General features: G+C 35.8%; 1 protein-coding gene across 16 annotated transcripts in view; it reads left to right on the forward strand.

Moving 5' to 3' along the window:
* Positions 1–12792, forward strand: part of LOC134832002 (titin) — a 127724-nt gene that overhangs the window by 98508 nt on the left and 16424 nt on the right. For 12 of the 16 annotated variants that reach the window (XM_063845861.1, XM_063845862.1, XM_063845867.1 and 9 more), the window contains 6 exons: positions 1529–1729; positions 1973–5290; positions 5464–6113; positions 8297–8666; positions 8885–9240; positions 9311–9529. In XM_063845861.1, coding sequence (XP_063701931.1) covers positions 1529–1729; positions 1973–5290; positions 5464–6113; positions 8297–8666; positions 8885–9240; positions 9311–9529 — 5114 coding nt within the window. Of the gene's footprint in view, positions 1–1528; positions 1730–1972; positions 5291–5463; positions 6243–6389; positions 6625–6733; positions 7679–8296; positions 8667–8884; positions 9241–9310; positions 9530–12792 lie in introns of those variants that run through there. The other 4 variants (XM_063845864.1, XM_063845866.1, XM_063845874.1 and 1 more) reach the window with 3 other exon arrangements.

A 12792-nucleotide genomic window follows, 5' to 3' on the forward strand; every position in this document is an offset into this window, starting at 1 on the left:
TAATTTAAGATCCTTAAGGGTGTTCCAAGCCCGTTTTATGTTTCGCGTTTCCTCCCCCATTATTTTTATCAAAAATCACCATGGGAGATATAGAAATTTTATTAGATTTTAAAATACTTTTTCATACTAATTGACTTAAGAAATCAAGTTTTTCTAGCTTTTTTAGCAATATTTTAGCTGTTTTTCAACAAGTTCGACCTTTTGCACTATTTAAGTGGTTATTAAGAGGTTATTTCGATTAAGAAATCAAGAATTAATTTTTTTACAAAAAATAACGATCAAAAACTTTGTCAAAGCCATTTTTGTCGAATCTTGCTCCAAATGGACAAAATTTAATCAGAGGGGCTCTTTTTTATCATTTTTAATCATTTTATAACTCAAAAATGCTAAAAAATTGAAACTGAAAAAAATTTTTTCTTTGACATAAAATTTAAAAACTGTGTCAAAGCAATTTTTGTCATTTAGAAATTTCAATTTATCATTTTTAATCATTTTGTAACTCAAAACTGCTAAAAAATTGAAACTGAAAAAAATTTTTTTCTTTGACATAGTTTTGTTTAAAAACTAAATCAAGAGCAAAAAAACTGTGTCAAAAACTGTGTCAAAAACTGTGTCAAAAACTGTGTCAAAGCAATTTTTGTCAAATCTTGCTCCAAATGGATAGAAATTCGTCAGAGGGCTCTAATTTATCATTTTTAATCATTTTGTAACTCAAAACTGCCAAAAAATTGAAACTGAAAAAAAATTTTTTCTTTGACATAGTTTTGATTTGAAAACTAAATCAAGAGCAATCATAAGTAGGTATTTAAAATTTTTTAAGTAAATTTAAAATTTTTAATGGACAGTTTTTGAATTGACATTTAGAATTGTGCTCAAAAATTTTATAGTTTTTAAAATTTTTGACAAATCTAGTTTTTTATGTAATTTTTTTTTTGCTTATTCTAGTTAAAATTTTGAAAATAATTAAACAATTATATAATAAAATTTTCAAATTTTAATCAGAATTAGCAAAAAGGAGATTATCAAATTTTCAACTGTCAATTTTTGAATTGACATTTTAAAAATTTGTGTCAAAAAATATTTGAAAAATATTATTTATGAACTTTTTTGTCAATTTTTAATTTCAAGTAAATTTTTCATCAAAAAAGACTTTACGCAAAGACAAATTGGAAACATTTTTCAACATTTTAGCCTCAAATCTGACAAAAATTCACAGAAACCTCACAAATAACACAAAATTCATTAAAAACAAAAAAAATGGGGGAAGCTAATTGTTACGTGAAACCTTTTCAAATTGAAAGAATCGTCTCCTCAACTTCGACACATTTTCTTTCAAAACAAAACAATTAGCTTTACACTTCTTACATTACAAATTTCTTAACACTAAATAAAAAGTGGATCAGCAACATTTCTCTTTCACTTTACATATTTTTTTTTTCATGTCTCACAAAAAAAAGAGAATGCTGATCCGAATTCCATTAAAATTAACAAATTTTACTAATTCCAATTGTTTTTCCCTCAAAAATAGAAGAAAAAGAGGAAAAGAGCACCGTTTTCGTAACAACATTCTCTTCAGAAGGAGGAGAAATCAAATCCAAGAACAAGAAAGTCGTCCAAGAGAAAGGAGTAATTGTCGAGGAACAACTTAGCGACGATGACTTCCACAGCGCCGAAGAGGATAACGGCCATGTACAGATCGAGGAAGTGCCTGATGACGAATTCGTAATGGGTAAGCGTTTTAATTTTAATTTTTTTTTTCGTTTCACGCAATTTCAAAGATATTTTGGGACATATTTGAAATTGTATGAATTTCATGATTGTGAAAAAAAAAAATTTTTAAGCATCAGTTGAGTGAAAATCAACGATAAAGCTTGAAAATGACTTTTTCGTTGAATTTTTCACTCACACTGAAAACACATTCATAAAATTTCATGAACACAACCCATTCATTCCATTTATTACTGTATTATAGCAACACCACAAATAGTCACTGAACCCGACACAATTCCTACCGTCACGATGGAGGAACCCAAAGTCTCTGACCAAATCACTGAAATTCACGACATTACACAAACGCCAACCAAAAAGAAACCAAAATCGCGTAAACTCTCCGAAATTCAAGAAGAATTTGTCGAACCGCACATCAAAACGGAAGAAATCGAGCCAATCGAAGCTTCTGTCATCATCCAAGAACTTGAACCGGAAATCACTGTAACGCAAATTGACACCGAAGAAGGACCCAGCGTGAAAGTCGAAAAGAAACGTGTCATCAAGAAATTGAAAGAACCACGCAAGAGTGTCACTGAGATCGTTACCATCGAACAAGATGGCGTCGTTGTGAGTACAGACTTGACGCAACGCGACGAAGGAATGACAATCGAAGACATTAACGAATTCACCGCGGAATTAAAACAACCCGAAAAAGCTAAAGTTTTGTTCGAAGAATCGCCCGAAGAGATCACAATTACTCAAATTTTGACGGAACAAGGCCCCGTTGAGCAAGTTACAAAGAAAAAGGTGATAAAGAAGAAATCAGGACCAAAACAGGAAACAACTGTCGTTGAAACTATCGAAAGACCCGGGGAAGCTCCAATTACGAGTGTCAGTACAACGGAAGAAGAAATCCCGTTGGAAGGCATCAAAGAATTCAAAGAAGAGCTTCTTCGTCCTGTCAAAGCACGTGCTTTGGTCGAAGAATTACCTGAAGAAATCACGATAACTCAAGTCCTAACCGAACAAGGACCCGTAGATCAAGTCACCAAAAAGCGTGTGATCAAGAAAAAATCTGGTCCCAAGCAAGAAACGACTGTAATTGAAACAATTGAACAACCAGGAGTTGCTCCGATCACAACAGTGACAGTTTCAGAGGAAGATATTCCAGCTGGAAAGCTCGAAGAGTTCAAACGTGAGATGCGCAAGCCAGAAAAGGCACGTAAATTAGTCGAAGAAGGCCCCGAAGAGATCACAATTACTCAAGTTATCACTGAACAAGGTCCTGTCGATCAAGTTACGAAGAAAAAAGTGATCAAAAAGAAATCTGGACCAAAAGAGGAGATAACTGTCATTGAAACTGTCGAACAACCCGGCTCTGCTCCAATTACAACGGTTCAAACATCCGAAATTGACATTCCTCTCGAAAAATTGGGCGAACTTATCCAAGAATTGAAGAAACCAGTTCATGCCAAACCGGAAGTCATTGAATTTACTCCCGAAGAAATTGTTATTACGCAAGTTCAAACGGAACAAGGCCCCGTAGAGCAAGTTACCAAAAAGAAGGTTATCAAGAAAAAGGTTGGGCCAAAGGAAGAAACGACAGTTATTGAGACTGTTGAACGTCCTGGAGTACCAGCTGTGACGACAGTTCAAACATCGGAAGTTGACTTACCTTTGGGTCAATTGGATGATTTCAAGCCAGAAAAGGTTCCAACCTCAAAAGCTCAAGTTTTGTTCGAAGATTTGCCTGAAGAAATCACAATTACTGAGATTCAAACCGAACAAGGACCCAAAGAGCAAGTTACAAAGAAAAAAGTGATCAAGAAAAAATCGGGACCTAAACAGGAAACGACTGTAATTGAGACGATTGAACAACCGGGAGAAGCTCCTGTCACGAAAATCAGCACGACGGAGGAAGATGTCCCGTTGGAAGAGTTCACCGAGTTCAAACAAAATTTGTTGAAACCAGTTACAGCGAAAACTGTTTTCGAAGAAGCTCCTGAAGAACTCACGATTTCTGAAATTTTGACGGAACAAGGTCCCGTTGAACAAGTCACGAAAAAACGTGTCATCAAGAAGAAATCTGGACCAAAAGAGGAAGTTACTGTCATTGAAACGATCGAACAACCGGGTGTTGCGCCACAAACAACTGTCAGTACTGTCGAACTTGACATGCCATTCGAGGAAGTTCAGGAATTCAAGAAATCTTTGAAGACTCCTGTTCAAGCAAAGACTTTGGTTGAAGAATTACCGGAAGAAATCACGATTACTCAAGTACTTACCGAACAAGGACCTGTCGAACAGGTTACCAAAAAGAAGGTTATCAAGAAAAAAGCAGGACCTAAAGAAGAAACGACCGTCATTGAGACAATTGAACAACCAGGAGTTGCTCCAATCACGACAATTTCCAAGACGGAGGACGATATTCCGCTTGAAAAGTTGGAAGAATTGAAACAAGAGTTGAGAAAGCCCGAAAAAGCGCGTAAATTAGTCGAAGAAGGCCCAGAAGAGATCACAATAACGCAAGTTCAAACGGAACAAGGCCCCGTTGAGCAAGTTACGAAGAAAAAAGTGATCAAAAAGAAATCTGGACCTAAAGAGGAGACGACAGTAATTGAAACTGTCGAACGTCCCGGAGAACCAACAGTTACCAAAGTTGACGTTTCTGAGATAGATATCCCCTTGGAAAAATTAGACGACTTTGTTCAAGAGCTTTTGAAACCCGTGAAGGCTAAACAAGAATTAATTGAACTTCAACCTGAAGAAATTACGATTACTCAAATCGAAACTGAGCAAGGCCCGAAAGAACAAGTCACGAAAAAGAAAGTTATCAAGAAGAAAGTTGGTCCAAAGGAAGAAACGACAGTTATTGAGACTGTTGAACGTCCTGGAGCGCCTCCTGTGACAAAAGTTGATGTTTCTGCGGAAGAAATTTCCATTGAAAAAGTCGACGAATTTGTGCTTGATTTGGATAAACCGCAAAAAGCTCGTGCGATTATCGAAGAATCGCCTGAGGAAATCACAATTACTGAAATTCAAACGGAACAAGGTCCAAAAGAACAAATCACAAAGACAAAAACGATCAAGAAGAAATCCGGACCCAAAGAACAAGTCACTGTCGTTGAAACGATTGAGCAACCAGGCTTGCCGCCAGTTACGACAACAACAACTTCCGAATCGGACATTCCGTTGGAAAAATTGGAAGAATTCACGAAGGAACTCGCGAAACCCGAAACTGCTCGTTGTTTGACGGAAGAATCGCCGGAAGAGGTGATTGTGACACAAATCCAAACGGAACAAGGACCTGTCGAAGTTGTCAAGAAAAAGAAGACAATTCGCAAGAAATCCCTGCCAAAAGAGGAAATTATCGAAATTGTGACGAAAGAAACGCCTGGCGAGCTACCGGAAACGACTTGCACAATCTCCGAAGTAGAAATTCCTTTGGAAGAGGTGAAAGACTTTGTCGAACAATTGCAACAACCAACGGAAAAGGCAAAAGAAACGACTGAAAAACGTGAACTACAGACACCCAAGAAACAAGACACAAAATCACAGAAACACGAAAAACAAAAAACACGTAAGTTTGAAAAAATGAACAAAAAGCGCTTACTTAGAGACAAAAACATAACCACACATAGTCGCTGCTTACAATATAAAGACATAACAAAAAACATTTTTCGAATCAGCTTTCAATCGCTCCAAAAATTTTATTTTTTTGAAATTTTACTAAAAAAATATTTTCTTATATAGCATCTACTGAACCAATTCAAGTCGTTGAAGAACCAAAAGAAGAAGAAGAAGTTCAACCAGAGCCTGAGAAGAAGAAGAAGACGAAGAAAATCGTTAAAAAGAAGACAGATGACTTGGATGAGATCACAAAACGTCTCCTTGAACAAGACATCGAAAAAACTGAACTTGAGCAATACGAAAAGGTCGAAGTTGATCTTCAAAAGAAACCTAAAGTTGCTGCCCAAATCGGTGATGTCTCTCAAAAAGTTGAAACTTTCGAAGAAACTACTGATGTTGAAGCTCCTGTCATCGTTGAAGAATACACAAATGAACAACGTGCCTCTGAAATTAAAGAAACTGCGGAGAAACTTCCAACAACAGAGACCAAAAAGGACGTTCCTAAACGCAAGAAGTCTCTGAAGAAACCGGAAGAAGAAGTGAAGGAAGAAAAACCAGAAGAAGTCAAACCAGAGGAAGAAAAGGTTAAGAAACCAAAACGACGTGTTTCAATCAAGGAACCTGAAGTTGAAGAAATTCACGAAGATGTTCCTGAACAAGTTGAAGAAGTACCCGAAGTTGAGGAAGAAAAGCCTGTTGAACCAGCTCCAGTTGTCGAAGAAGAAAAACCACAACCAGAAACTGTCGAAGCGAAGAAAAAGACAAAGAAGGTTGTCAAGAAGAAGAAGACCGACGATTTGGATGAAATTACTCAACGATTGTTGGAACAAGAAATTGAACGTCCTGAATTGGAGCAATATGAGAAGGTTGATGTTGATATTCCAAAGAAAGAGAAGCCAAAGGTACGAATTTTAATTTTTTTATATCAAAAATTCACTTAAACAAAAAAAATTCGTAAATGTCAATTCAAAAAATGACCGTTAAAAAATTTGAAAATCGCCATTTTGCTAATTCAAGTCAAATTAATGAAATTTTTGTATTTTTCACAGGCTGATGAAGTCAAACCAGAAAAGCCTAAAGAAGAAGTCGTTGAAGAAAAACCAGAAGAGGTTCAAAAACCAAAGAAATTGGTCAAGAAGAAGTCTGAAGAAAAGCCTGAAGAAGTCGAAAAACCCAAAAAGAAGGAAAAGAAACCCAAAGAAGCTAAAGAAGAAGTTCCTGAAGCTCCTGTTGAAGAAACAGCTCCTGTCGCTCCAACTGTTGTCGAAGAAGAAAAGCCCAAAGGTAAGTTTAATTTAACAATTTTTTCATTTTTTTACTTTTACATCAAAAAAAATCATCATGTCACAAAAAACAAACACTCATAAATTTAATTTTTCACACACAAAAATAGAAACAGTTGTCGAGGAAACGCCATTAGAAACTCCAAAAGAAACGGAAGTTTCTGTGGAAAAACCAAAAGAAAAGAAAAAGAAACCCAAAACACACACACCCACAGAAGGCAGTGAAGAATTGGAATCTTTGGAGTCTGCGCCGCTGGAAGAATCTCCCGCAACGACAGATAAGGCAGCAAAGAAACCTGTTCCAAAGAAGGAGCATCCTTCGGTGATTGGAAGTGAACAATTGCCATTGGAAGGAACTGTTCCTCAAGATGACGAAAAGCCTCTTGAAGAATCTGGTGCTGTCTCTGAGTTGCCTGAAGTTTCAGAGGAAGCTAAAACGAAAGAAACTGAAGTTGAGCAAGACGTTCCCGGAGAAATGCCCAAAAAGAAGGTAATTCGCAAGATTAAGAAGAAGAAGACTGACGATTTGGACGAAATCACGCAAAAATTGTTGGATCAAGAAATCGAACGTCCCGTTCTCGAGAAATATGAACGATTTGAGATGGATACGCCTCAAAAGGCGGAAGCTTTCGAGCCAGAACAACAAGTTTTGCGTCCCATTAAGATCGTTATCCGCGAACAAAAGGCTAAACAGCCCGTCATGCAACAATTGGAACAACCCATGCAAATTAAATTGCGTAAAGTTGTCCCTGCGGAACGTAAAGAAGTTGAAAGAGTTCAATTACCTCAATTTCATGCTCAAAGCTTTCAAGGTCGAAGTACCTTACAGCTGCGAACCAATGTTCCCAGAAATCTCTTATCTTGGCTCTCGTCGTCAAAATGCCGAATTATCACGTACCGAATCCGAAGAACGTGAATTAAAGAAGAAAAAGATCAAGAAATTCAAGCCTAAGAAGGATGAAAAGACTGAACTTGAATCTGTCGAGCATATCAGCTCCGACAGTGAACCTGAAGAAGAACAACCCGAAGAGGAAAAACAGAAATACGAACGTGCTCCGAAGAAACCAGAGCCAGAGCAACCGGAAGAACGCACTCTTAAACTCGGCAAAGGCAAACCAAAACCGAAAGAAGAGGAAATTGCCGAAGATGTCAGGTTGAAAAAGATTCCCGAGAAACCACAACAACCCGAAGTTGTTGAAGAAATCAAACCGAAGAAGCCTCAAGAGTCAACTGAGGAGCCAGAAGTCAAGGAAAAACGTAAATATCCGAAAATTAAACCGTCTGAAGGTCTCGATTTCGAGCCATCTGAATTCCCTGAACGCAAACCCGAAGAACCGGAAATCGAGGAACCTGAAAAACCCGAGCCTGAAGAGATCAAAGAGAAATATGTGCGTCCCGAGAAACCTGAACCACATCCGGAGGTCATTGAAATTCCTTTGAAACCCGGAGTACCGAAGAAACCCGAAGAACCTGAACCGGAAGAGATTAAACTCAAGTACAAACAAAAGCCGCCGCCAGAAGAGGAAACGCCTGAAATCAAACTCAAGCCGTTCACAAAACCAAAGGAAGATGAGGAAAAGGAAAAAGACGCGGAATATGAGCTTAAATTACAACCGGAGGACAAACCACAAGACGAAGATGCCGACAAAACTAAACCAAAGAAGGTTAAGAAGATCAAAAAGAAGAAGACTGACGATTTGGATGAAATTACCCAAAAATTGTTGGAACAAGAGGTAGAACGTCCCGAATTGGAACAATATGAAAAGGTCGATGTTGACGTCAAGAAACCCGAAAAGGTTAAAGAAGTGCTTGAACGTCCTCAAGTCAAGAAGGAAGAAAGTGTTGAGAAGCCAGAAGAAGCTAAACCTGTTCCCGAGGAGAAACCTGAAGCAGAAAAACCTGCCGAAGAAGCTCCAAAGAAACCAAAGAAGACAAAGACTCCAAAAGCAGTCGAAGAAATTCCCGCCGAAATACCAAAACCATTGAGAAAAGTCAGTTTGAAAGAATCCGAACCAGAAGTCGAGGAAAAAGTCCCCGAAGAAGGTAAGAAAAGAGCTTCAAGAGTTCAGCTTCAACGATGCGGATCCTTCGCCAAACAAAAAAATGCGCTTTTTTACATAAAACTGCTTAACCCTTGTGTGAAACATGAAAAAAAATACATTTTCAACTAATACATTAAACAAAAAAATTACATTTTTGAGATTTTTCTGAATTTTTTTTTAAAAAATTTCCGAAATTAACTCAATTTTTCATCAAAACAGTTGCGCCAGAAGAGCCTGTTCCAGAAGTTGTTGAGGAAAAACCTGAAGAAAAGCCCGCTGAAGTCAAGAAACCCAAAAAGGTGAAGAAAAAGAAGACAGATGACTTGGATGAGATCACGCAAAAACTCTTGGAACAAGAAGTTGAACGTCCCGAACTCGAGCAATATGAAAAGATCGATGTTGATTTCAAGAAGAAGCCTAAACCAGAAGAGCCTGAAGCTGAAGTCACGTTGAAACCGAAGAAAGAAGAGCCCGTTGAAGAAGTTCAAGAACAAGTCACGATGAAAAAGAAGAAGCCAAAACCAAAAGTTGTCGCCGAAGAGGAGGTTGAAGAAGCTGTCACATTGAAAAAGAAGGTAAGAATAGGAATTAAGACAAAAAATTATCACAATACACACGAAAAAAAAAATCAAAATTCATACACAGCCCGAACAAAAACCCGTCGAAGAGGAACCCGTTGAATCAGTTACACTCAAGAAAATTGAACCAAAAACAACAGAACTTGAAGAAGTTGAGACTAAATTCACATTACAGCCAGTTACACAAGTCATTGAAGAGATTGATGAACAATTAACTGTCAAACCGAAAAAGAAGAAGAAGCCTCAAGTTGAGGAAGCTTCTGAGGAAATTGTCATCACGAAAGAGGTATTGCACAAAATTTCAATTTTTACACAAAAAACACTTTCTTTGTTTCTGAAATTTGAGGAAATTAGATTTTTTGTCTTAAAATCTTGTAATTTTTTTTAATTTTTTAATTTTTTTTGTATTTTTTTTACATTTTTTATCAAATAATCTGAAGAAAAATTATATTTATTTTATAATTCATTCAAAAATGTTTTTAAAAATTTAATTTAATTTAATAAGTTGATTAAAAAATTTAAAAATTAATTTTAATTAAATAAAAATTAAATGTATTAAAAAAAAAATAATTTAAAAAATTAAAATTAAAAAAAAATTAAAAATTAAAATTAAAAAAAAAATAAATTAAATTAGGTATTTTATTAATTATAAATAATTAATTATTAATTATTATTAATTAATTTAATTTTTTTATTAAATTTATTTTTTTTTTTTAATTAATTTTTTTTCATTATTATTTTTTACCATTTTTTTTTGTTAAATATATTCAATACTTCAAATATTTTTTTTTAAATCTAATTTTTTTTTTTAATAAGGCCGTTCCAATTTTTTTTCGATGTTTTTGTCCCAAAACATTTTTTTCAAAATGGGGGGGGCAAAATAAAAAAAAAAGTTTTGAAATACTGTTTCATATAAAATGCCAAAATTTTAAAAAATTTTGGTCATTCATGAATATTTTAGATGTTTTTATGGTATCTACATTGAAATTTGATGATTTAAAATTGATATGAAAGTAATTCAAGTTAAAAATTTTAACAAAAAAAAATTCATAAAAATAACCGTCAAAAATTTTTGAAAAATAATTTTTAGGAAATATTTTTATAGAAGAAAATTCATGTAAAATTTCGATTTTCAACACTTTTTAAAATTAAATTAGAAATATTAAAAAAAAAAGTTGAAAATTCCTTGAAAAAGTAAGGAAAGGGACCAAAAAATGGTCAATTTTGATGAAATTTTAAACTTTTTTTTTTATTTTGCCCCATTGGATTTTCGGCTTTTGAAATGGGGCAGGGGACAAAAACATAGAAAAAAATTTGGAGCGGCCTAATTAATTTATAAAAAATTTCAAATTAAAAAAAACAAATGTTGAAAAATACAAAAAAAAATTTACAAGATTTTGTATAAAAATTAAAATTTCTCAGATTTTAGAAATTCAGAACAAAATATACACTCCTACACACACACACACACACACACACACCCAATACACACAAAGACACGATACAAACTTTTCTTCAAATTTACCTTCTTTCCTAAATATAACGATGATCATTTTGAGACAAGACACAAAAATGATCAAACTTTCTTCTGTTTTATGTGTTTTCCCTTGACTGACTTTCTCTTTTTCTCATGACTTTTGTAAATATACTTCTCTACAAATATCATGTCTCATCATTCCATCAATTATTTTTAACTTAACCCTCATTTAACTCAATTTTAATGTAATTTAGCCCGTTCCTGAAGACGAAAACGTTAGCATTATTCCCGAATTTGAAAGTGTTCAAGCTTTGGAAAAATTGGAAAAAATTCCTGCTCAAGCAAAATCCATCATTGAAGAACTTCCTCAAGAAATAACAATCACTCAGATAATAACGGAAGATGGACCTGTCGATCAAGTGACCAAAAAACGAGTTATCAAGAAGAAATCTGGTCCCAAAGAGGAAACAACTGTCGTTGAGACGATTGAACAACCAGGTTTACCTCCGATGACAACTGTGAGTGTCTCGGAAGAAGATATTCCTCTTGAGAAATTCGATGAATTGATCACTGAATTGAAAAAACCAGAAAATGCTCGTAAATTGGTCGAAGAAGGTCCTGAAGAGATCACAATAACTCAAGTTTTGACGGAACAAGGACCTGTAGATCAAGTCACGAAGACAAAAGTTATCAAGAAAAAATCAGGTCCGAAGGAGGAAACGACTGTCATTGAAATTATTGAACAACCAGGCGTTGCTCCAATTACCAAAGTTGACGTTTCTGAGGTCGATATTCCTCTCGAAGAGTTGGGCGACTTTTACGAAGAGCTTCAAAAGCCGGAAAAAGCAAAATCTGAGATAATTGAATTTGTTCCTGAGGAAATCACAATTACGGAAATTCAAACGGAACAAGGTCCAAAAGAACAAATCACAAAGACAAAAACGATCAAGAAGAAATCCGGACCCAAAGAACAAGTCACTGTCGTTGAAACGATTGAGCAACCAGGCTTGCCGCCAGTTACGACAACAACAACTTCCGAATCGGACATTCCGTTGGAAAAATTGGAAGAATTCACGAAGGAACTCGCGAAACCCGAAACTGCTCGTTGTTTGACGGAAGAATCGCCGGAAGAGGTGACAGTGACACAAATCCAAACGGAACAAGGACCTGTCGAAGTTGTCAAGAAAAAGAAGACAATTCGCAAGAAATCCCTGCCGAAAGAGGAAATTATCGAAATTGTGACGAAAGAAACGCCTGGCGAGCTACCGGAAACGACTTGCACAATCTCCGAAGTAGAAATTCCTTTGGAAGAGGTGAAAGACTTTGTCGAACAATTGCAACAACCAACGGAAAAGGCAAAAGAAACGACTGAAAAACGTGAACTACAGACACCCAAGAAACAAGACACAAAATCCGAGGAGCCTGTAGTCGAAGAAGAGACTGAAAATGCCGTCGTTTCGAAGCCGAAAAAGAAAATTGTTCCTAAAATTGACTCTTCTGAAGAAGTTGAGGCTGAAATTTCATTGAAACCTGAAGAAATTCCTCAACCAGATGAAGTTAAAGAAGAAATAACTGTCAAACCAAAGAAAAAGATCGAACCTGAAGTCACTCATGACGAAGCTTCCGTTGAAATTCTTGTTGAAAAAGTACCTGAAAAGGAAGAAGAGACAGTTGAAACAGCTTCTGTCAAAAAACCGAAGAAAAAGATTCAACCCAAGACTGAATCTGTTGATGAGGTTGAAGCTGAAATCACTTTGAAACCCGAGATCGTTCCTGAAACGGAAGATGTCGAACAAGAAATCAAAATAAAACCAAAACCCAAAAAGATTCAACCAACAGAAGATGTTGAAACAGCAGAAACTGAGGTAGTTTTGGTTCCTGAAGTGCCCGAAGCACCTTCAGAAGACACAGAAAAGCCTCAAGAATCGTTCGTATCCGAAGTTAACATTCCAAAATTGGAACGAGAAGAGCTTCCGGAACAAACTGAAGAGGTTAAAGTTAAAAAACCGAAGAAAAAGCTTCAACCAGAGACAAAACCTGAAGAAGAGGTTGAAGCTGAAGTGACTTTGAAA

This window comes from Culicoides brevitarsis, chromosome 2 (assembly GCF_036172545.1).
Source record: "Culicoides brevitarsis isolate CSIRO-B50_1 chromosome 2, AGI_CSIRO_Cbre_v1, whole genome shotgun sequence".
In the NCBI taxonomy this organism is placed as follows: domain Eukaryota; kingdom Metazoa; phylum Arthropoda; class Insecta; order Diptera; family Ceratopogonidae; genus Culicoides; species Culicoides brevitarsis.